The 20944-nt window shown below is 39.4% G+C and overlaps 1 protein-coding gene across 3 annotated transcripts in view; it reads left to right on the forward strand.

Annotated features, from left to right (window-relative positions):
* The first annotated feature begins 2407 nt into the window (after positions 1-2407).
* DENND3 (DENN domain containing 3) overlaps positions 2408-20944 on the forward strand; it is a 41312-nt gene continuing 22775 nt past the window's right edge. Inside the window, exons 1-9 of one of the 3 annotated variants that reach the window (XM_026113687.2) lie at positions 2408-2592; positions 7658-7934; positions 8249-8364; positions 8879-9018; positions 14148-14259; positions 15772-15891; positions 17329-17547; positions 18982-19103; positions 19563-19718. In XM_026113687.2, coding sequence (XP_025969472.2) covers positions 2509-2592; positions 7658-7934; positions 8249-8364; positions 8879-9018; positions 14148-14259; positions 15772-15891; positions 17329-17547; positions 18982-19103; positions 19563-19718 — 1346 coding nt within the window. In that variant the 5' untranslated portion in view covers positions 2408-2508. The remainder of the gene's footprint in view (positions 2593-7657; positions 7935-8248; positions 8365-8878; positions 9019-14147; positions 14260-15771; positions 15892-17328; positions 17548-18981; positions 19104-19562; positions 19719-20944) is intronic. The other 2 variants (XM_026113685.2, XM_026113686.2) reach the window with 2 other exon arrangements.

Genomic DNA, 20944 nt, shown 5'->3' on the forward strand with positions numbered 1-20944 from the left:
AAATTATTTTCTCATCTTAACAGAGATAGCCCAGCTAAGCCATAAATGCCACACCTGGAAACTGAATTACATTTCTGTGTCAGGGGAATCTTTACTTATTCAGTTATGGCTTTCAACTTTGATACAGCCTTACCCATATTGGGGATGTATCTAGATCAGTGTTTTTTTCTTTGCATATAGCTCTAAGCAGATGAGTACCCCATCAGACAAAGAGTTAACGCAAAAATATTTACTGTATTTGTGCTCTTGCACAAAGAAAGAGATAATAAAAGCTATTTCCTCCATAGCTGATAATTTTTCTTAGAAAAAATTAGACTTAACTAAATGAATCTCTCCATAGCAGAGAGGGATTCTTCTCTACATGAATTTTGCCTCTTAACAGTGACTCCATATACCTTGTTTCTTATTTCCAAAGTTCTTGAGAATTTGTCACAGATTCACATTATTAGCTTTCATCTAGTAGTTCTATTTCAATAGTACCTTGCTTTGGGGGCTACATTAATTAGGAACAAGAATCATTCAGTATTTATCATTGGAGATAGTAGAAAAATCTAATCATCATACAGATAATTAACTACAGTGAGATCTGCATTGCATAATAACCTGGGTTCATTTGTATGACTCTCTTAATATGATCAAATGCCAGGTTATAGGTACAGGTTAAAGAATGTACATGTAGGACTGTCATGCTGGAAATAACCCTAAGAAGATTGTAGGGAAATACAGTGGCTAACCAGTTAAACATTACACCCTTTTGGAATGTTTCTTAAATCAGTCTTTCACTGCTTCAATTAGGTGGGGATATCCACCAGAAATCTTCAGGCGATTTACTATGATGTTCAGCAATAATAAGTCTATTTTGGGGGTTTGTAATTCAGAAAGAATATTGGAAAGATTTGAGAAGATTGACAAAAGACATACAAAAGTGATTAGGAGAGAGAAATCTAAGAAGTATAAACCAATTGTTTCATTTTCTGTTAAAAATAAATTGAGCTTAAGAATTGACTTGAAGACTAAGTTTTTTTCTGCGAGGAAAAGTTTTTTCATAATAAAGATTCTGTTCAGACAGCAGGCAAACTGTAATATGATCCAGTGGCAGAAAGCTAAACACTGAAACTAGAAATACAGTGCCTAACTTTTAATAGTGATGGTTATTAACCCCTATCGCAGGAACACGTGCATCAGCCAAAGTTAAAATTGAATACAGGAATCACTCTGACCCTGTGGCCAGCTAAACACCACGATTTTAGCAATCCCTTTTGGCCTTAAAATTTCATTTATATAAATCTGTGAGCCCTCTGAAGAAGTTCTCTCTATAACCTTCCAGGTTTTCAAGAATTTCCTTCTTTTAGTCAGTGCTATATAGATGTAGTTTCCAACATTCAGCATTTCTGACTTCCTCTAGAGAAGTTATTTGAGAACTCCAGACGCCAAATACAGTCCTGACCTGTAATAAAACAAAGATTCAGACAACAAAATCTCCACAAACACCACATCTTGTGTTTCTGGTGTTCTTTGTACTTCTTGAAGAAGTTCCCAGTTCCCTGAATGCCGACCTGACAAGAGGCTCTGAAAGCCTGGGGCATTTCGGGATTTTTACTGGTTTTGATGGACGTGAACACTCATCCATAAAAAAAATTGTGACCGTGGTGAAACTGCATTTTTTCTCTTCAGCTTCGCAGAAACTGCTCTCTGCGGCTTTAGGTGCCTTACGGTAAAACGAACCGATCCCAGGGGAGACACATTCCCCTCAGCGAGGACCCGCACACAGCCACCACATACCGCATGACTAATTGCCTGTTTTGATTAAACAGCTCAAGCAGCAGCCCCGGCGTCCCCGGGCTGTTTCTCTGCTGCGTGGGCAGCCCCACCGGCGAAACCAGGGCGCCACCCAACCTGCCGCCAGCTCCCGGCTTGTGTTGAAACTGTGACAAATTATACGTGAAAGCCTCTCGTTTGGCGGCGGTCACGCACCCCGCTGAGTCATCCGGAGCAAACAGCAGGCGAGCGGCGCCTCGCAGCACAGGGGCAGGCCGTGACTTCCCCCCACCTCCCCGAAAGCACCGGGACGGGCCCGAGGCACCTCCAGCTCTCCGCGGCCTCCAGCTCCGCGGCTGGCTGAGCCGGGGGGAAGCAGCGGGTTTCCCCTCGGTGCGGGGAGCGGCCTCCCTGAGGGCAGGCAGAGGTGCGCAGCAACCGCCACCCGCGCAGCTCCTCACAGGGCCAACGGCACCTCCGCGCGCACGCCGGCAGCCGCCTCTCCACACGGCGCGGGGGGCGGCGCCAACGCGCGGCGCGGCTCTGATTGGCCACATCCCGCAGACAGAAGGAGAAGCTGGCCAATCAAAGAGGGGGTCGCCATCTCCGTGCGTTGGGAGGATGGGCGGGGGTGGCGCGCGCCTGCTCGCGTGAGGGGGGGGGAGGGGCGGCCGCCGCGGGCCGGCCCGCAGGGAGGGGCCGAGCGGCTCCTCGGCGAAGGAGCCGCCGCATCCCGCCCGCCGCTGCGCCATGGAGGACGTGCTGCCCCCGGGCCTGCTGGAGATCTGCCTGCTGGTCGGCGTGCCCGGCGAGAGGGTGCGGGCGCTCCTGCAGGTGAGGCGAACCCCCCGCGCGGCGCCGGAGGGCGGGCTCGAACCCGCGGCCGCGGGAGGGCGGGACCGGCCGTTGCCCCCCCGGCTGCGGCCGTTTAACGGCTGCCGGTTGTCTGAGGCGGGCCGGGCTGCCTGCCCTGACGGGGGTTTAGCCCGGGTCCAAGCCGGGTCAGCTGTGCCCCTCCTTACTTCAGTGAAGCTGCCGGTTTGCCTTGCTGTGGTCCGATGGAGCAGAAATGCTTTAAAAGTTGTCTGTACCCTCTCCTTTGACAGGAGACCATCAACAGAGCAGGAATAACTTGGTAGAGACTTCGGGTAGAAACTTAAACTTTCTGTGGGGAGTTGAGCTTAACTACAAAACAGCTTTACGTAAGCCGAAGCAGCCAGCAAAATGCTTGAACGGTGTGTAGCCTTTACTGGATAATCTCATTGCCCATCTGCTGGTGGAGGTAAAAGCTGGGGAGAGGGGAGTAAAGCCTGGTGGTTTTTGTTTAGGACATCAAAAAGGGCTAAATCCCTGTGTCGAGATTGCCCTGGGAGTCATTATGTGCTCTCAATTTGGCACAACCTCCTCCGTTCAGGTAAGTTAGAAAATGATAGGTTGGCTTCTGCTTTGAATGACTGGTTTATAATTCGTATATAGCGAGCAGCATCCCATGTGAATCAACAATTAAAGCCCTCTCCCCGACTTTATTAAAACGTGCAGGAGGTTTCGTTCGGGCTGTCTGCCTGATGAGCTTCTGCTTCCCATGGATCTTGCTTGAACTTGAACTTGGTTGTGCGCTCCGATGGCGTCCGATGAAAAGGTCTTTGTTAGACTTGTTGCACTTCGCTCGCTTGGGCTTTAGCGCTGCCAGCTTCCTAATTGATATGGGCTAACGAGTGATTCAATTTATGGAATGTTGCTCTCATATATATTCAAATTAGGGAAGTAGTCTGGCCGTAAAAGTCACCACCCGCCTGTTTTGAAATCAGCGTCTGTGTGTTCTTACGACATCTGCTTGAGAAGTAAAGCTAAAATGGTCACTTTTCTTTTTCAGTCAACTGTATGCTCCTTTCATACTGTATACTCCAAATCTCACTGCTTCCACAAAGCCTGTTTAGCCACAAATAGGAAATTGGCCCCCAAAGATGGAAACCTGTTGTGATCACGCTACCTGTTTTTAATCCCCTCTTTGCTCCAGATAGCAAATGTGGTGTCAGAAACAAAAGCATTCTCCGAGCGTGTTAGTATTACTACAGTAACATCACTGCAAGCTGATGCACCATAGTGACTTTAGTCATGATTTTAGGGCAAGTTTCTGGATTTGTATACCACATCCTTTTCCTTCCCAGCACTAGTTACATGAGGAAATGGCAGCATGTGGTTTGTGTCCAATTTCGGCAAATGCAGAAAGAAGAGACCTGATGATGTTTACAGATAGCAGGGTAAAAATTTGAAAGTGCTTAAAATCTTGGTCATGAAAGTGTCCATTTTAAATTTTATTACAATATGGAACAATGAAGTCAGTGGGATCATGATATTTAAACCACTCCCAAAGGAGGAAAAGGCTCTTCTGACTGACTTGTTGCCAACGTGGATTCCGGGAGCAGGAACAAAAATGTATATGGTTTGGCAGGGAAGCTCATGAAACTAATTTTAAGTTTCCGTCCTGTCATTTGTTAATTGTCCTTATTGTCAAGATAATTGTCACTGTCAGATTTCAATTTGAAGAGATCAAAGACAGCTGTTTTCAGCTAGAGAAGATGTTTTTCCTGTTGGAAGTGGACATTTTGTCAGAATGGGATGTAAAATAACAAAGATTGTAGAGTCACCTTTGATAAGACTTCTTTCCCCCAGTTTGGCCTCAAATATGAAGCTGGGGTTTGACTTGGCAAGTGTTACATGCAAGCCGTCTGCCATCCTCTGATTTCCTAATCGCTCCATCGCTGCGTTCTGTATCTACCACAGTCAGTGGTGCAGATCTTGTCTCTTCCAACGTCTGTATCTTGTTTTCTGATCTGGCTAATTCTGTAACCACTAAACCAGTTTTTTGCCTTTCTCTGTAATGGCCCACTGGAAATGAGATGTCATGCTGGGCACAATAAACGTGTTGTGATCAAACATTAGTCAGCAGTCACTTGTGGCAGTGAAAGCTAACCATGTATTGGCCTGCGTTATCAGGAGTCTAGCTAGCAGATAAGGGAAGTGATTATTCCCATTTGCTCAGCACTCCTGAGGCACATTGGGAATACTGTCCCTGTTTTGGGCATCTTGATACGGGAGAACTACTGACAAGCTGGACGGGAACCAGAGAAGGAGCCTGAGATACCTGATGGCTGGAGAGCATGTTGGAAAAGGGGGGACTGAGGGAACCTGCAGAAGAGAACACTAAGACAAGCTGCAGCAAGGGAAATTTTGATTGGATGTAAGGAAGAAAGTTTTCATCCTGAGAGTGATTAAGCACTAGCACAGGTTCCCCAGGGAGGCTCTTTAATCTGCTTCTTAAGAGATTTTTGAAACTTGACTGGATGAGGCCCAGATCAACCTGATCTAACTTTGAAGTTATCGCTGCTTTGAGCAAAGGGTTGGACTAGAGAACTCCTGAGGTCCCTTCTAATCAAATTTTTCTGAGACTTTGTAATATTCCCGGCCAAATTGTTCCTTAAAGAAGTAATTTCTTTCATGACATTCTAGATTAAATTAGCTTTTTTCAGTGATGAAGAGAAGCGAACGAGATCACAGATAACAATAAATAGCTGAGCTCCACTCCATTCTGTGGTTTCAACACACTGCTTCTTGTTTGTGTCTAAAATAGTGTGGTCATTGTAACAAGTCTGTGTCCTATCTGTGTCCTGTACGGCACCATTGTCACAGGAGCATAATAAGTAAATAGCGTTGGAATACGATCACTGACTTTTGGGATCTTGCAAAATTACAGGGAAGAAAAGGCATTAGTGTTTATAAGGAAAGTATGCTTCAAGGACATTTGATAGCAAAAAGCAACAGTTAGAAGTGAAGCCTTCCAAAATGAAGAAGTGACAGGAGAAGCAGAGATTCTAAAATGTTCAAAGAGTAGTAAAGACAAGTGAAGATTGTTCTGTTGTGGCTTGTCCCCTATCCCTGAAGTGAGAAGATTAATAAGAAAAAAAGAAAAAAAGACTTTGGCCATGGAAGTTAATGTGAGCTGACTTGAATGCTGACGACTGGGTCACTGGGTCAGTGACAGCACTGACAACGCTGTTCTGTGGAAAAAGTTGGTGCTTAATGCTTCTGTTGTAGTCCAAGACATCAAGGACCTGCCCTTTTCGAGGCTGTTACACTGTGAGGCTATTAAATTGCTGGCTATAATCCAGCACTTTGTAGCAAAGAGATGCCTTCAATGCAAGTCAGGGATTGCCTTGTCAAAGCAACTTCTTATTAAACCCTCTGCAGCACCAATCTGCCAAGTAAGAGTACTACTGTTCGAGGAGGTCTGTGTTTTACTTACTTAACAGCCTCAGGGTTGCACCTTATTTTCCTTCTGAAATGTTTAGCAGCATGTTTTTTGAGAGTGATCATGCTGGATTTAGCTCTGTTCCCAGTTTCTCCAGCTGAAATGGATGTATGTCAGCTGCCAACTAAGGAAAATGGTGCTTGAAGCTCTTAACGGGTCAGGATATAGCATTGGGTACTCCAAGTTGTAACGTGCTTTTTTAAAGTTATTGTTATCTTTTGAATAACCCAATGGATAGTTATCTGAGCCTTTATCTTTTCCACTAGCTTGTCTTTTCTTTTTAAGTATTTTCTTTCAAGTACACTACTACAGATGATATGGTGGTGCTTAAGATACAATAACTAATATATCATGAGGATAAGTATTCTTCCTCGCTTTTTCTATGATGTTCGAATGTGAGGAAAAGTACTGATGGGCTCATTTACTAGGACAAATGAGCTGAGACTTTCTGTTCCAAAACTGGTGGAAGAAGACTGGGCTTCAGTGAAGCAGTAGAGCTTTGTATGTTGTAGCTGCTTAAAAAGTGGGGGAAAGGCTAGCAGCGGTTCTCAAGGAGTAACTTAAATGCAAATAATACTGTTGCGTTATTTCTAAAGGTGAAAGTAAGAAGCGGCATGTATGCTTCATCTATTCTGGAATTGGTTAACAAAGACTGAACACACAGCAAAGTGTTTTTAGCCACAGTGACACTTGCCTTCCCTGTCTCCAAATATCCTTTGACTAAACAAAACCTTTACTTGATTTTTTTGGCCAATAGAATGAATTAAAATTATGATGAAGTATTTCAAAATACAGCTACTTGCATTTGTCTCACTGTAAGGAATAAAATAAGCGCTCCCAAGTACATGGGAAACAGCAAGGACTTTTAGCACAGTAATACTTTACAAAGCTGCCTATTATGGAATATTGTAATTTCATACGTAATCTTGGGATACGTGTTCTATTCCACACGTGCAAAAATTTCATGACCTGGTATTTTACAATGTCCTAATATTGTGTTTATTGTAATGGATTTTTTGTTTTGTTTTGTTTTGTTATTGCACAGACTTTTTTAATTGCCTTATAAAGTTAAATGTTTGTCTTATGAAAGTTGTTTTCCTGTAAAGCTTATTCTGAGTAAACATGCAGCTTTTCCTAAAATTGATCAAAGACCTATCTAGGGAGTTCAGCTTGCTCTGCTTGTTTTCATTTATTTGTTGCCAGGTTTCTCTTATTACCAGTTTTTATTTTAGATGTAATTTATGCTTAATCCTAGTGCTTTAAAGAAGGAAGCGTCTTATTTGCTATTTGTTAGTTTTATTATGCCAAAGGTGCATTACTGATATAGTGTGTTTTGAATGATGAAGAATGTTTCTTTGCCTACTGAAAATGAGAAGAGTATTCACATTGTATTAACATATTTCAAACAAGAAATTAGAAGGAAAAATTAAGAATTTGGGAAGGAGAAAAAACACATTAAAACTTCACAGTTTTAGGGCTAGAGAGAAAACAGGGCTAACAACAATTTAAAAAATTAGCAGGATGAGTGTCAACTTCATATATTTTTTTATATATATATCTCTCTATATATCTTTTTTTTTTTTTTAATAGGGTGCTCAGAGGAAACCCAGAAGCTTCCCTGCCCTTGATCCAGAAGTTCTTTCTGTATTTGTGCCTCCGTTTATCAGTAAAGATGATATTCAGGTGATTAATACAAGTAGTAATAACTCGAATAAAAGTAAACGTCGGTCTTTCCGAAAGAAGAAAGAGAGACCAAAAATTGAAAATGTGAAGAGTCTCAATGGGGACCAGAAAGCAGCTGATACTGAAGAAATTACTGTTCCAAAGGACATTGATCTTATTGGTTTGCCACAGCTATGCTTCCCAGGTACTGTGGAGTTCTCTCTTACCGAGAACTGTTTTTTTTAATATAGATAGATAGATTTAAAAAACAAAAAAACCCCAAAGCCCATCTGTTGTATTTTGCCATTTAAAGTGCAAAATTATTATGTAATACTTTTGCTTCAACCTTTGTATAATAACTCTTAGATTAAATGGATTATATATGTGCATTTTAATCCCTTAAAATGAGACATTTCTCTTGAAATGAAGTGGAAATGTGCAATTCTTGTCATGGCTAATCATTTTTCAAATGGCTGTCAGTATATATGTAGTTATAAAAAGTTTCTGCCTTACTTACAGGAGGACTTTATATAACTTCTGAATCAAGAGAGGACCACATTCATTTCCTGGTCTTCACAGATGTCTGCGGTAACAGAACATATGGTGTCGTTGCACAGTACTACCAGCCTATGCAAGTATGTTATTTGACTTATGCTTTTATTAAAACATATTAAAAGATACAAAATAAAACCCATTGAGAATAATGGCAAGTTTAATTTCTGAACTTAGTTAACAATTATGTTTTTATGTGAGTAGAAGCAGAGAACAAATTGTACTTTATATTGGCACTCTTATTTAATGCAATGCTATTCGAATGTACTTGGAAACAACTGTTACGGATTTCAATTAGGAGTTTGACTTAATTTTTTTAAGAGCAGACGTTGGCCTTTGGGCATGTTTTTAGTTCTAAGAATATTTGTGTGATGATTGTACCCTGTGTTCTTGGTGTCTTTTGCGATAAAAATTTTTTAAATATATATGTTGAAGTCTTGTAGGCTGATTTTTTTCTGAAGAGCTTAAGGGAGATAGGCATCCAAATTCCCTTGAAACTGAGTGGGAATTGGATATCATATCTCTTGTGTTCTCCTGAAAATACCAGCTGTAAATTCGTGATTAACGTCAACACATTAATCTGTAGCTTTCTTGTAGGAAGGCTGGATTTCCTCAAATGGACAGACCCAGTGGGAATCTGTGCAGACTGGGAAAACGCTTGGCTGTTTTGTACCATTTGCCATTTGTGTTATATCCAGATATCCATATTTTAATGCTCTCAAGGACTGCCTCTCTTGGTAAGAATTGCTTCCCTCTGTGTTGCTGCTAGAAATAACTATGCAGGTTTTAATACATGAATTTGCATTATGTTTGTGATAGCTGCATGATAGTAAAACTGGACTTAACTTAAAATTTAAGATGGCATGAGATGTGAGGCAAAGGAGAGGGGAAACGTCATGTGAATGGTACCTAGATAGTAAGAAAAAGTAAGTTATAAATATCAAGGAAAATTCATTTGTTCTTCTTTGGAAGTGGATTAAAAGCTCCTTGCACCAGGGAGCCTGTCTTTATACATTTGGTTATTACTGGATAATCTGCATTTACAGACCTTCTGTTGTCCAAAGGTGAAAGAATTTTTTCGCTGAATTCCAGACAAACTCTGTAGAGTCAAATTTGAGGTCTGATGGTTTGCTTTCGCAGGTGTTTTATTCAGCAGGTAATATTCTTACATGTAAGCTCAAAGATGCTAGCTAGGGTTTTGGATCAGAGCTGAACTCTTCCAGTTTGTTTCTGCTTACTGTCCCTATGCTGAGCAGGTGAGCAAATAACAGCATTTTTTGGGGCTGTTCCTCAGCTTGTGAAGCTGCTTCTAAACTGCAGAGCTCAGGAGAGCTTCCTGGGTGCTGGCTGTGGGTGCATAGCCAGCCCCTAGCCTGACTCTGTACCAAGATGAGGTCTGAGCACTCATTTCCCCACCCTGTGTACCTCTTCCTTCCCAGGCTGTGGGCTTGGGTCTGGGGATGCAGTGCTCACTGGCTCTCCCTGATTTAAGTGACTGTTGAGCAGGAGCAAACACACTGCTAGTGTTTGTGCTAGTGCTGTTCTGTCGTTTTCAAAGCATTAGGAAAGCGGTTCAATGTGAAAAACAGGCTTTGACATGATGGAAACTAGCTATTTACGAGTTTGTGCAAAATCAAGATACTCAGTAAAATAAAAAGGAAATGTACGTCTCCCTTTCCTGCCCAGCTCACTTTTTCTACTTTCTAAGTCAGTTACATCAGCCCTTGGTATTGCAAGAGCTGATTCACTGCTGCTTTTTTAAGTCTTAAATCTCCAGCAAGTGCTAATCTGTATGTGTAATTGTTAGTGCTATGTAGCTGAGCTACTGCAGGAGCAAAACCTTAAATCTTTATGCCTTATGGTACTTTACCTTTTATATACAGTCTTTATAATAAGATTCATGCTTCTTTTATACTGTGAGCTTAATCTCTTTGGGGGCTGACTGTGCACTAGCTTTCCACTGGGTGGGAAATAGCATAGATACAGCTTTACAGTTGTGGCGCTCCTCAGTGGTTTATATGGTATATTCATAAATGAGTCATTTCTTCTCTGAAGTGAGACATCTCTGAACTGGGAGAAGCAGGCAATTTGTCAACAGATTTTTAAACAGCCTACTAAGGGAGAGGTGGGAAAATGTTCAGGAAAAGCAAGGAAAATTCCAGAGGTTACGAAAACATTTCAGGGTGTCTCGTATTCATTCAGAGCAGACAGGAACTAGCTTGAAAGAAACTTGGAGGTGGAGTCAGCTCTTCTGAGATGCAAACGTCTGCCTCGGGGTGGGTATTTTAAACATCATGGTTAAGCATCTCTGCTTTGATCGTCCAAAATAGGTTTTCCGCACATACTCAAAACATTAGCCCCTGAGATAAATGCTGTGGATGGCTTTCCCCCTGAAGCTGAGTCTGTATTAGTTAGTAAGGGGAGATCAAATTTATCAGTAACCTATCTACTAAGTTCTAGGTGATATTTATAAATATGTGAATAATTACAGAGGAGATCTGTATGGTAATAGCCTTCTATGTTAGTATTGTGTGTAGTCCTGATCATGTAACAGGGGAATTTGTTGTACAGATGCACAACTCTCCTCCATCCATGTTAGCAGCTGTAACTGGATAGAAGTTTAAAGACTTGATCAAAGTATATTTAACTGAAAGGAGAGGGGGGGATGAAGTGACAAAGCTGTTTTTGGTGCTCACGTTTCCTGCTGTACTGGAAACTCAACAGATAACGTTTCTGTGTTATTCTGTATTTTTTTAAAGTCGTCATCGCAATGCTTTTTTCTTTTATACCATTTGATAGATAAGTTCAGAATGCCTGCCCTTACTATTTTTTTTGTTTTGTGTGTGAACAAAGTATGTATTTTACTTTGCCAGAGTAAATTTAAGTGGGAGGAGAGGAAGGGGTGGAGAGGTACCATTTTCCTTTGTTTGTTTTGGTTGCATTACTGCATTTTTTTTTTCCGTGCGGCCAAAGCAGTTAGCTACTCAGATGTGTGGCTGCTCTGGGTGGAATATAAGCAACGATAGTAAACAAGACCTCAGGGATGTCTTTTGAGCATAGTGCACCATACGGTTGGTGATTTTTCACCTTTTTGTAATCTAACAAAATTTTAACATTGTTTTCCTGTAAATGAGAAAGGGTATTAGAGTTATTTTCATTTCAGAGGTCTTAGTTGTAATCAGAGGACAATGGATTATAAACCTAATTAAATAGATGTTTTAATTGAGAAAGAGTATGCACTTAATAATGCTTTCAACACAGGTCTTTTACCTTTAGTATGTGTCAGTGATGTTTTGTGTGATGCTTTTATCGTTCTGCAAGTCTGGGGATTGAAAGACACTAGGTGGTGGACTTGAAACCACCTATTCCTAGTGTGTAGCCCTTTCCTGGTGGGAGTTAGCGGGGAAAAAATATTATTTATTATTGATGCTATAGGCCTGAAAGGGTTCTGCTTCCACTTAGGATCCTGTTGTAGCAAAAGATTTCATATTTCTCCAGAACTCTGCCATGCACAGCTTGTTTTCTCCAGGACCTGCAGTGAACAAGATTGCTCATAGATGGGGTAGTATTTGTATTCATTGAAGAGATTCATCCAAGGTATTTTATCGTCCTGAGCATTCCCAGATAAAAATCAGGTTACTAACCTTTTCCAAATGGCAGAGTATAGTAGAAATCACAACTGAGAACTAACTTAGACAAAACTAAGATACAGAGGCTAGGTCAGACCATAAATCCCTTAAAGTGCCTCCATCCACAAAGGGAACTTTCAAAGTTCTATTGTAATGATGATCTTCATATTCTGTGTCATTAATTTTATAATTAATTGACATATTACTAATGCACAGTGCTTCCAAATCCAGAACAACTTGAACAGAGTGTGTATATCTCTCTCCACGCAAACAAGTATGAATCTAGACCATTTCACAACACTGCCACTGCTGAATTATTCTACAGGATCGTTTGAAAAGACTGGGTTTTAAATTGAGAGGTTTTGGCACTTCGCTTTTTTCTTTTTTTTTATATTACCCCAATCTGTTACACTCCATGTAAAGTGAAATATTTCTGGCAGTAATCTGCTTCTGGATGAACTCCCATCTCGGATGGGTGAATAGGCTCCGCTCAAACAGTAAATCTTCCAGCCTGTATGTTAGTCCTTTCAGCTGCCTGGAGAAAAGGTGGAAGTGTGCAAATAGCTCACAGCATTGAGGCAGTACAAAAGAACGACTCTTAGGTGTTCTTGCTTTCTGAAAAATCTTTCTGCGGACAGTTAATAGAGGTAATGGAGGGTTCATAAACTCCTTAGCTCCCTGCTTTAATGTTTTACAGATTACTTCATTTACAACAGCAGACATTTGCAGTGCAGAGCTGTCAGCTGCTATTACGTTGCATTAATGGGCACAGTGTACTGATTAAGAAGCTCTCACTGTCCCTTCTGTACATCTACTGCTTATTCAGTGTCAGGGTCAGGTTGTTTCTGCTGTAACATTACTGGATGTGCTGCTATGTTCTTTTTGTCTCAAAAAAAGGAATAGGTCTGCCTACATTGTTAGTAATGTATTAGGTATGGCAGCATACTGAATTAAAATGTCTGCCTGTCTTTGAGAATTTTTAAGTTATCCACTCCCTGGTCTCCCTTCCCACGGAAATAGCTGATGGACTTTTGGGAAAATGCTTAATGGCAAAATAGTCAGCCCAGGGCAGTCTGAATTTAGTAAACGTTTATGTCTCTCTAATCCATTAAAAAGCTCAGTAATATAAAAGCAAAATATTTTGATTTGGGAATCTAACTTCCCCACACAAATGTGATGTCCTGGATTCTTGTGTATCTCTTGATGTATTCAGCTGCTTTCTAGACCTCTTTTTTTCCACAAGAGCAAATAGCCTTCTTTAGGAAATCAGTAAAACTATGAACCAAAATAAAACTCAAGGGCTAATGTAACCTTGTTAAACTCCTACTTTCTATACATATAAATCTGCAAGCTTATATTTCTGATTTTTTTTAAGGCTATAAATATATAGATATTTCTTGCTATAAACATGCACATGAGACTTATTCAATAAAACATTGAACCTTTCCAACTACAAAGACCTGATTCCTTAATTGTTACATTTTACTCATGCTGTTAGACTTACCATTTTGCAGTCTTAAAATGGTATATGTTTAAATGTTCATGAATTAGACTGACATTTAATATAAACCTTTAGACCTTTGTGGCTTTGAAACAGCTAAGGTAATAGAGTTCCAGAACAGAAATATTTGACAGATTTGCACAACTGTATTTGTTCTTTGTGTGTGTAGGAATGATATCAAAGAGCAGTCTTCACACAGGCCTGCAAGGCCTCATGCTGAGCATGCTTCTTGCTTCACATTCCTCTGCAGTTAAGCCCGTCTTTTATATCTACAACCTCTCTTTTCCTCTGACCCTTTTTGCCAAAACAGTTGCTGGGGTGATGGATGCTTTCATTCCAGAGCCGATGCCTGATGCGATGGGAGACCCCATGGCACTACCTTGCAGCTGTAGATGTGTTGCTCTCAAAGCAATGTCTGTAAGCCGCTTCGTCTAGTTACATTCCACCTCTAGGTCTCTTTTGCCACCATGCGACCCAGTGTGCTAGATTCATCCTCTGATACATGTGATATAGCAGTATTCTGTGTGTGGAAGCAGAAGAAGCTTGAAATGTGCTTCCAGCACAGCAGCATCATTAAAATTAAGTGGAGCCCCTAAAGTATCTAATAAATTAGAAATTAATTACCTCGGAATAACAACTTCATTGCTCCCAATAATCCTTTTAGTTCTAGGTTATCAGCAAAAAGTTCTGTTTGCATGTTAGTATTTATAAATAATTTGCTATAATTTACTTTCAGCTTACTAGTGCAACTGCGACCTTTCAAGAGTTTTGATGTTGATGGGCACATAAAAGAATTTGCAGCAAAGTTATTTTTAATACCCAGCCCTCCACCAGGACCACTCCACTTGGTAATTACTGATGCTGAATTTCATAATTACTTTAACATTATGTGTTGTAAAGTACTAGGATGCTGCTTTGTATAATTTAGAGAAAATTCTTCACTGTCAGATCAGAGATTTTACCTGCTGGCATAAAATTGATGTCAATACATGTGCTTTGAAAATAAAGGCTATGTGTTATTAGTAGATAAAATAATGATGTTCACAGCATGCAGGCTTGCACCTTGACATACCAATTGGTTATACTGTTTAGTTTTTAGTATCCTGTTGGCAAAGATTCAGCTCATGCCAACTAGTTACTATCTGCAATAATGCTTGGACAGGTCTAGGGGATAATGTAATATAGCTTGTGGTCTCTGGAGGAGCAGCCCACATAATCTCTACTAAAGGCGACTAGAAGCTCCAGTCTATAATTTCCTTATCATAAGATTAGAAGTTTACCTTTCTCGTGAACAGTATACCATTGCCATCTCATTGAGTATGCATGTAGAAACACCAGAATATGGGATGGGTGTATGTTTGGCCATGTGCCTGAGAAGTAGTGCAGACTCTGTGAAAGATAAAGGGCCAAAGAAATAAGCTACTGGAACAATGTGTATAGCTCTGGTCTTGTTTTATTCTCGTATCTGAACGATTCTGGGGAAGCAGAACAGTGAGTGGTGGATTAAATGTGGTGCGTGTGTGGGGGTTGGCTGCTGCCAACCCTGAGACCTAGCTGAGCGGAGAAAGTTGCATAAAGGTTTGTATTCAGTGTAGAAGCTGAGATGTGTGACCTATATTTCTTCTTTATAACCCTTCCCAAGTCATGGTAGATGTTAGCTGAGTTGATGATTTCGGTGTGCTCTCTTTGGTCTGGCTGAAATGGCTTCAAGGGAAGCAGTGCTTCAGCCGTGCACTTTCCTCAGCTGCTTTCCTTGACCCTGAGATGAGGTGTTAGGAGCAGAGAAAAAATAGCATAGCTGGAGAATTGTCTGAATGACTTGCTAAATCAGCCTCCAAGGGCTGAGATGCACAGAACATGCAGGATCTGGCCCACAGAGATTTGAGCTGGAATATTTGAAATACTGAAAAAGCTCATTAATTTTGGCTTTTTCTGTCTTCTTAACTGAAGTACCAATGCAGAGTTCTTTTGTTCATGCTCTGATTTCCATTTCTAGTATGAATTTTATGAATACTTTGATTTCTTAATTTTATCTATAGATACAAATCACATTACTTTACTATGCTTATAACAAAGCAGGTTTTATAAGTCTGTTAATATTTCATTATTTTCGTAGGCTTTAATAGCCAAACAACTTGGGAAAATGAAAGGAAACAAAGTCCATGCTAATCTTTAGAACTAGTTCTAATGCCTTTTAATATTTCCCCTATTTCTCTTCCAATTTTCTGCAGTATGCAAATACCTGTCTTTTTGCTCTCAAGTGATCTGAATGTTTTGTAGTTGGAACTAAAATTATGAATGCAATATGTTGTGGGAACACTTTCATTAAAGAAGTAAATGGAAAACATCTGTTGTAACAGGTATTTAATATGAAACCGCTTCAGATAATAATTCCTTCACAAGAGGATCCAGACAGTCCAATTATTGACCTGGATCTTCATCTTCCGTTGCTGTGTTTCAAGCCAGAGCAGGTTCTGCAGGTAAAATCAGCTAACAAATACTTTAAAATGGGTTTGAGATTGACAGTACTGGTGATCTGTGATTTTTTTTTTTTAAAAAAGTAATTGTAGTTACTCAAGAAACACTATTAACTCAGAAATTCAGAATAGTCTTAGTTCTGTGTTCTAGAGGTACTGTCAATAACGTATATTTCTCATTGAGATATTTTGGTATGTATGACCAGATCAGATTTGTTTCTCCTGAAGTAGTATACCAGTGGATGCTAAATTTCTTAAGCATACATTTTAAAATATAAATGCCCAAGCTGATTGACAGATTTGATTTTGAATTTTCATTAAATGCAAGGTTAGAAGATTTATGAGATTTTTTTTCATGTGTGAGAGAGGGACTGAATCCCTACTTAAAGGCAGACTTTAGCTTACCTGTAAGATCGATCTGTAACAGTTGGCATTTTCATATACTTGAAGTGTAAATGGTATAGAAAGGCAAGAAAATACAAGAAGTCATTTGCAAATAATTTTTTTGCAGTGCTTTGTAGAACGATAGAATAATTTTGGTTTGACATTAGTTCTAACTTCAAAGTTAGATCAGGTTGCTCAAAGTCATCAGTATTCCTTTAAAGGAGCTTGTTGGAGGCCTCTCTCTAACAACTTTACATGGGATGCTTGGAAACCTCCTCAGTCCTGAGAGTAGACAATACTTTTTTTCATTGTTTTTATCTGCATTCTTCCACCCATGTGTTTTGAGTAAAACTATCTAAAGTTGGCCTAAATGGCCTTCTGCAACTGGTGCATCCCGAGTGCAGTGGTTGGATCATAGCACCTAATGCAGTATATCCCACGTGTATATACCATTGGTGTTATGTGATCTTCGTGGTTTGGATTCATCCCAGCTAACTTGAGACATCTGAGTTTGGTGTTCAGATGCCACTGGGTCCCTCTGCATCAGTGGAAAACAGAAGGCATCTCCAGATAGCTTCTGGAATTGCTCTGTGCGGGTACCTCTCTCCAGTGGCATTATAAGGAATCTGACTGGCTACTATCTTGAATTATTTGGCCGACATGTCTAAAACCTACGTGGTCTTTGTGTTCAACATCAGTCAGACTGGTTTGCTCGTATTCTTCATCTGGGTGCTGTAAAGGCCTAATACGGTGACAGAAAGAAGAGACAATTCTTTCCAGCATTTCCAGCTAAATCCTGGCCTCACTGACATTGGGGGCAAAGCTCTCAGTGACTTCGCCTGTCACTTAAATCTTCTTTCCATTTCTACTTTCATCTCTGATGAATTTTATAAGAATTCTCTAAGTGGATGTTACTTTTGTTGATGAAAATGTGAGGTAGCTATTAGAAGACAGAACTTGTGAGGCTGAGTTTCATTAGCAGATAAAATATTTGCGTGTATATTGTATTTTCTAGGTATAACTCTTTGTAAACATTTTTTATTTTGTCGTTTCCAGATTATGACCTGTATTTTAACTGAGCAGAGAATTGTTTTCTTCTCTTCTGACTGGGCCCTGCTGACGCTTGTGGCTGAATGCTTTATGTTGTACCTTCATCCTCTTCAGTGGCAACACACTTTTGTGCCCATTCTATCTCGTCAAATGCTGGATTTTGTGATGGCCCCAACATCTTTTCTTATGGGATGTCATACTGATCATTTTGAAGAAGTTAGCGTGGTATGTCGTAGAGTATTACCACTCTTGCTGTTCAATTTCAGCACATTTGTGTGTCCCTTGCTTCTTTCAAGTTTACCTTAAAAATTTGTTTTTGTCATTTGAGCCTGGAAGAAGTGAGGAAGTTAAAACTAATGGAGCCATACTGATATGACCACTGGCTTATTGGAAAAAGCTTATTGCTGTATCTCTAGGACTTCTTTTCTTTCCAGGATAATACATTCCTGAATTCTGTGAGTTCAGGTTTCATTCTGGGAAAAATCCTGCCTGCATGTAGTTTTTATGTAAATAGCTTCCCCTCAAATCAGTGAGATTACTTTTATTCAAAATGGTGTGTGGGATGAGTTAGGTGCCTTTTCCAGAATTAAGCGTGAGTTTGGAAATACTCTATGTTGGTGCTGCTGTTTCGCAGTGAGGAACTTCAGTATTCAATTAAAAAAAAAAAAAGCAATATAATCAATTTAATTTCAGGATTTATTCTGAGATTGCCTTCTTTTCTTTCAGCATCTTAATTAAATAAGCCTTGTCCAGTGGGAAATAATATTTTGGTGTCTCAAGAAGATAAAAAATATCTTGGCTTCACAGTTGAGGTGTTTACAAGAGCTAATATGAATATACTTTTTTTTTTTTTGAGGGTGGTTGCATAGGTTTTCTGCAAGTGTTGAAAACCAAACACAGAAAAGTTGTGTAAGTTTGTTATATTAATCCATGTGATTTATATTGATGCATGTGATCTGACTATAAGCCAAATTGTAACTGGTCAGTCCGTTCAGGTCCAAAATGAACAAAATGCAAAATTGAGATGAAATATTAAAAATATTTTAAGGTTAGCTGTAAGTGGATGTCATTATCATGAATAAGTACACATTAAAGAATACTCTTTTCTTTGATATCACCTGAAAGTCTTGCCTTATGCACTGTGTTAGAGTCTGAACTTTTAAAATTGCAAACTGAGAGATCAATGTGGAATTTACCTCCATGTGACCTTTTCTGCATTAGCATGTGTTCTCGTGTTTAGGGCTGTAATATATAATCCTTCCCACTCCACCTCACCCCTTAAAATAAGAACAGAAGTAAAGGCTGAATGGAGACAACTTTTAGAGTTTCTTTGCAGTAATTTTCAGATGGTTTTGTATATATCTTCATATGTATTCCTTTTCAAGGAGGGGCTTAGAGATTTAGTATTAATTTAATTCTACATAGAGAGCATATTAGGTTGCCAAATGTTTGTGTACTGACCTTAATATCTGTTAAATTAATGACATTTATTTTTCTTGAAAATTATTGTTTAGTTATCTATATAATCTTCTAGTTCAATTCTTTTCTAGTTTATCTTCTTGCTGGAATAATTCATTGCCTAAGGAGTATGTAAAGAAGAAATAGATGCTTTTACAGTAGAAATATATTTTTATTTATTCTATTTTCATTCATTAAAAGGAGGCTGAAGACCTAATTTTAATCAATATTGATAATGGGGATATTACACATTCAAAAGCACCTGAAGAGAAGCCTGAAATTCCAGATGTTCCAGCACAAGCAGCAGAAACTTTCATAAAAAGGTAAAAAGAAGCTGCAGCTGTGTTTATCATAGTGCATATCTTAGGCCCTCTTTGTAAGTTTTTTTATTTTGTATTATTCATTATTATTATTTTATTCATATAAAACCCACTACATTTGATGACAAATTAAAGATTTCATTTAATTAATATACAGGAAACTTTAATCATAACCATATTATTCTGTAATACCCATAATGCTGCTTTCTTTTTGGTTACAGATACAGATTTTTCTCTGAACTTTGTTGTTCTTTTTTACAGAAAACTTAATGCACCATGATTTATGTGTACTAGTAAGATTCCAAGAACCTTGTTATTTTTGTCAACACTTGTAAATCGATTTTTGTACTTTCTCTAGCAGAAAGGTTTGTGAGATCTTTAAGATTTTTTCTTTAAAAGATATGACAGAAGAAAGTAATGGTGTTAGCATGTAACTCGATAATTTTCTTCTTTTTTGTATAGAGTAGAGAGTCTTCAGCTGCATTATGATCTAGAGCTCTGCCATCTCAGTGCCAGCACAGATCTTGGTGAACTCCAGATGCGTAGAAGGGCTTGGCAGCAGAAACTGAACAGTGAAGTTCAGCAAACTGCTTTGCAGTTAATTGTTAATATCTTCAGGTAAGGGAGTACAGTATTTTTTTTATTACATGAGTACATGGTACTTGTTAAGGTGGACACTTTCACTGTCACTGAAAATGTTCTTATTTTGTCTTACTTTATAGATATTTTGTAAATGTCTTAAGTTTTGTATGGGAATATGAGAAGGAGGTCCTGCTAGCCTGCCAGAATATCAATAACTAATGTATTCAGGTGCATATTTGTTGTCAGGACATCTTTGCTTAATCCATTCTAATTTTGAACGTAAGTGTCTCTTGTATGAAGATTCCAGGAAGAGAAGTGCAGCCCTCGTATCTTGACAAGAGTTTAGGACTCAGTTTGTGTATTTATTTGTATCTAGTAGATACTGTCTTGGTCACTCGTGCTAGAGAAAATTGAATTCAAACTGAAATGAGGGAGAAGAGCCGACAGCAGGATCAGGAGATCAGAAGACCAGGGCATATTTTGGCTAACTGAACAAATGCTGAGAAGGGATGAGGTGTTTGCAGATCACAACCATATGAGAATGAACATGAAGGAGGGAGAAGAGCTGTTTAAGCCCAAGGACAGTGTTGGCACAAGAACAGTTTGGGTATTGACTGTGGTTGTGGGGTGACAATTTAGTAATGGTGTGGGGTACAGATTAAATAGCTTTTAAGGTTAAATTATTTAAAATTAAAAATCAAATAGTATAATAATGGGGAACCAGATTCAATGACCCAGCTACCAATTTTACTCTTATCTTTGTAATGATTATTGTCAGTAGTCATGTGAGTGAGTCCAGTGCCTTGTAGAGCTGCACCTCTGTGAGGGCAGAGAAAATGGGATATTTTGCACTTAGGAGAAACGGATTCAATTGTCTTAGTCGGCAGACTGCTGAGAGGCTTGCTGCTTCTTTTTGACTCTCCTCTGATATCCACACCTTGTGATCTGGTGACTGATCTCTGCAGTTAACCAGCGTGGTTGTTGCTATCAGTCATGTGTCATGAAGCTGCTGTGAAAGGCATAAAAAAAAGTGGGGAAGAGGAACTATTCTTTTAAGAAAAAAGAATAGTAAATAGGTGATTTTACGTGTGTTGTACTCTGTGCTTAGATAAGGAATTGGTCTTAATGATAGCAGCTAGCTGCTATCCTAAAAAAATAAATTCAGCACTTTGTTGACAAAACAAAGAACGTGCAGTTTGCTTTGATTTTTCTTGTTAGTATCTGTCATAAATCTGTGCTCCAGAAACTTTTCAGAATTTATG

The sequence above is a fragment of the Dromaius novaehollandiae genome, chromosome 2, assembly GCF_036370855.1.
Source record: "Dromaius novaehollandiae isolate bDroNov1 chromosome 2, bDroNov1.hap1, whole genome shotgun sequence".
NCBI classification, from domain to species: domain Eukaryota; kingdom Metazoa; phylum Chordata; class Aves; order Casuariiformes; family Dromaiidae; genus Dromaius; species Dromaius novaehollandiae.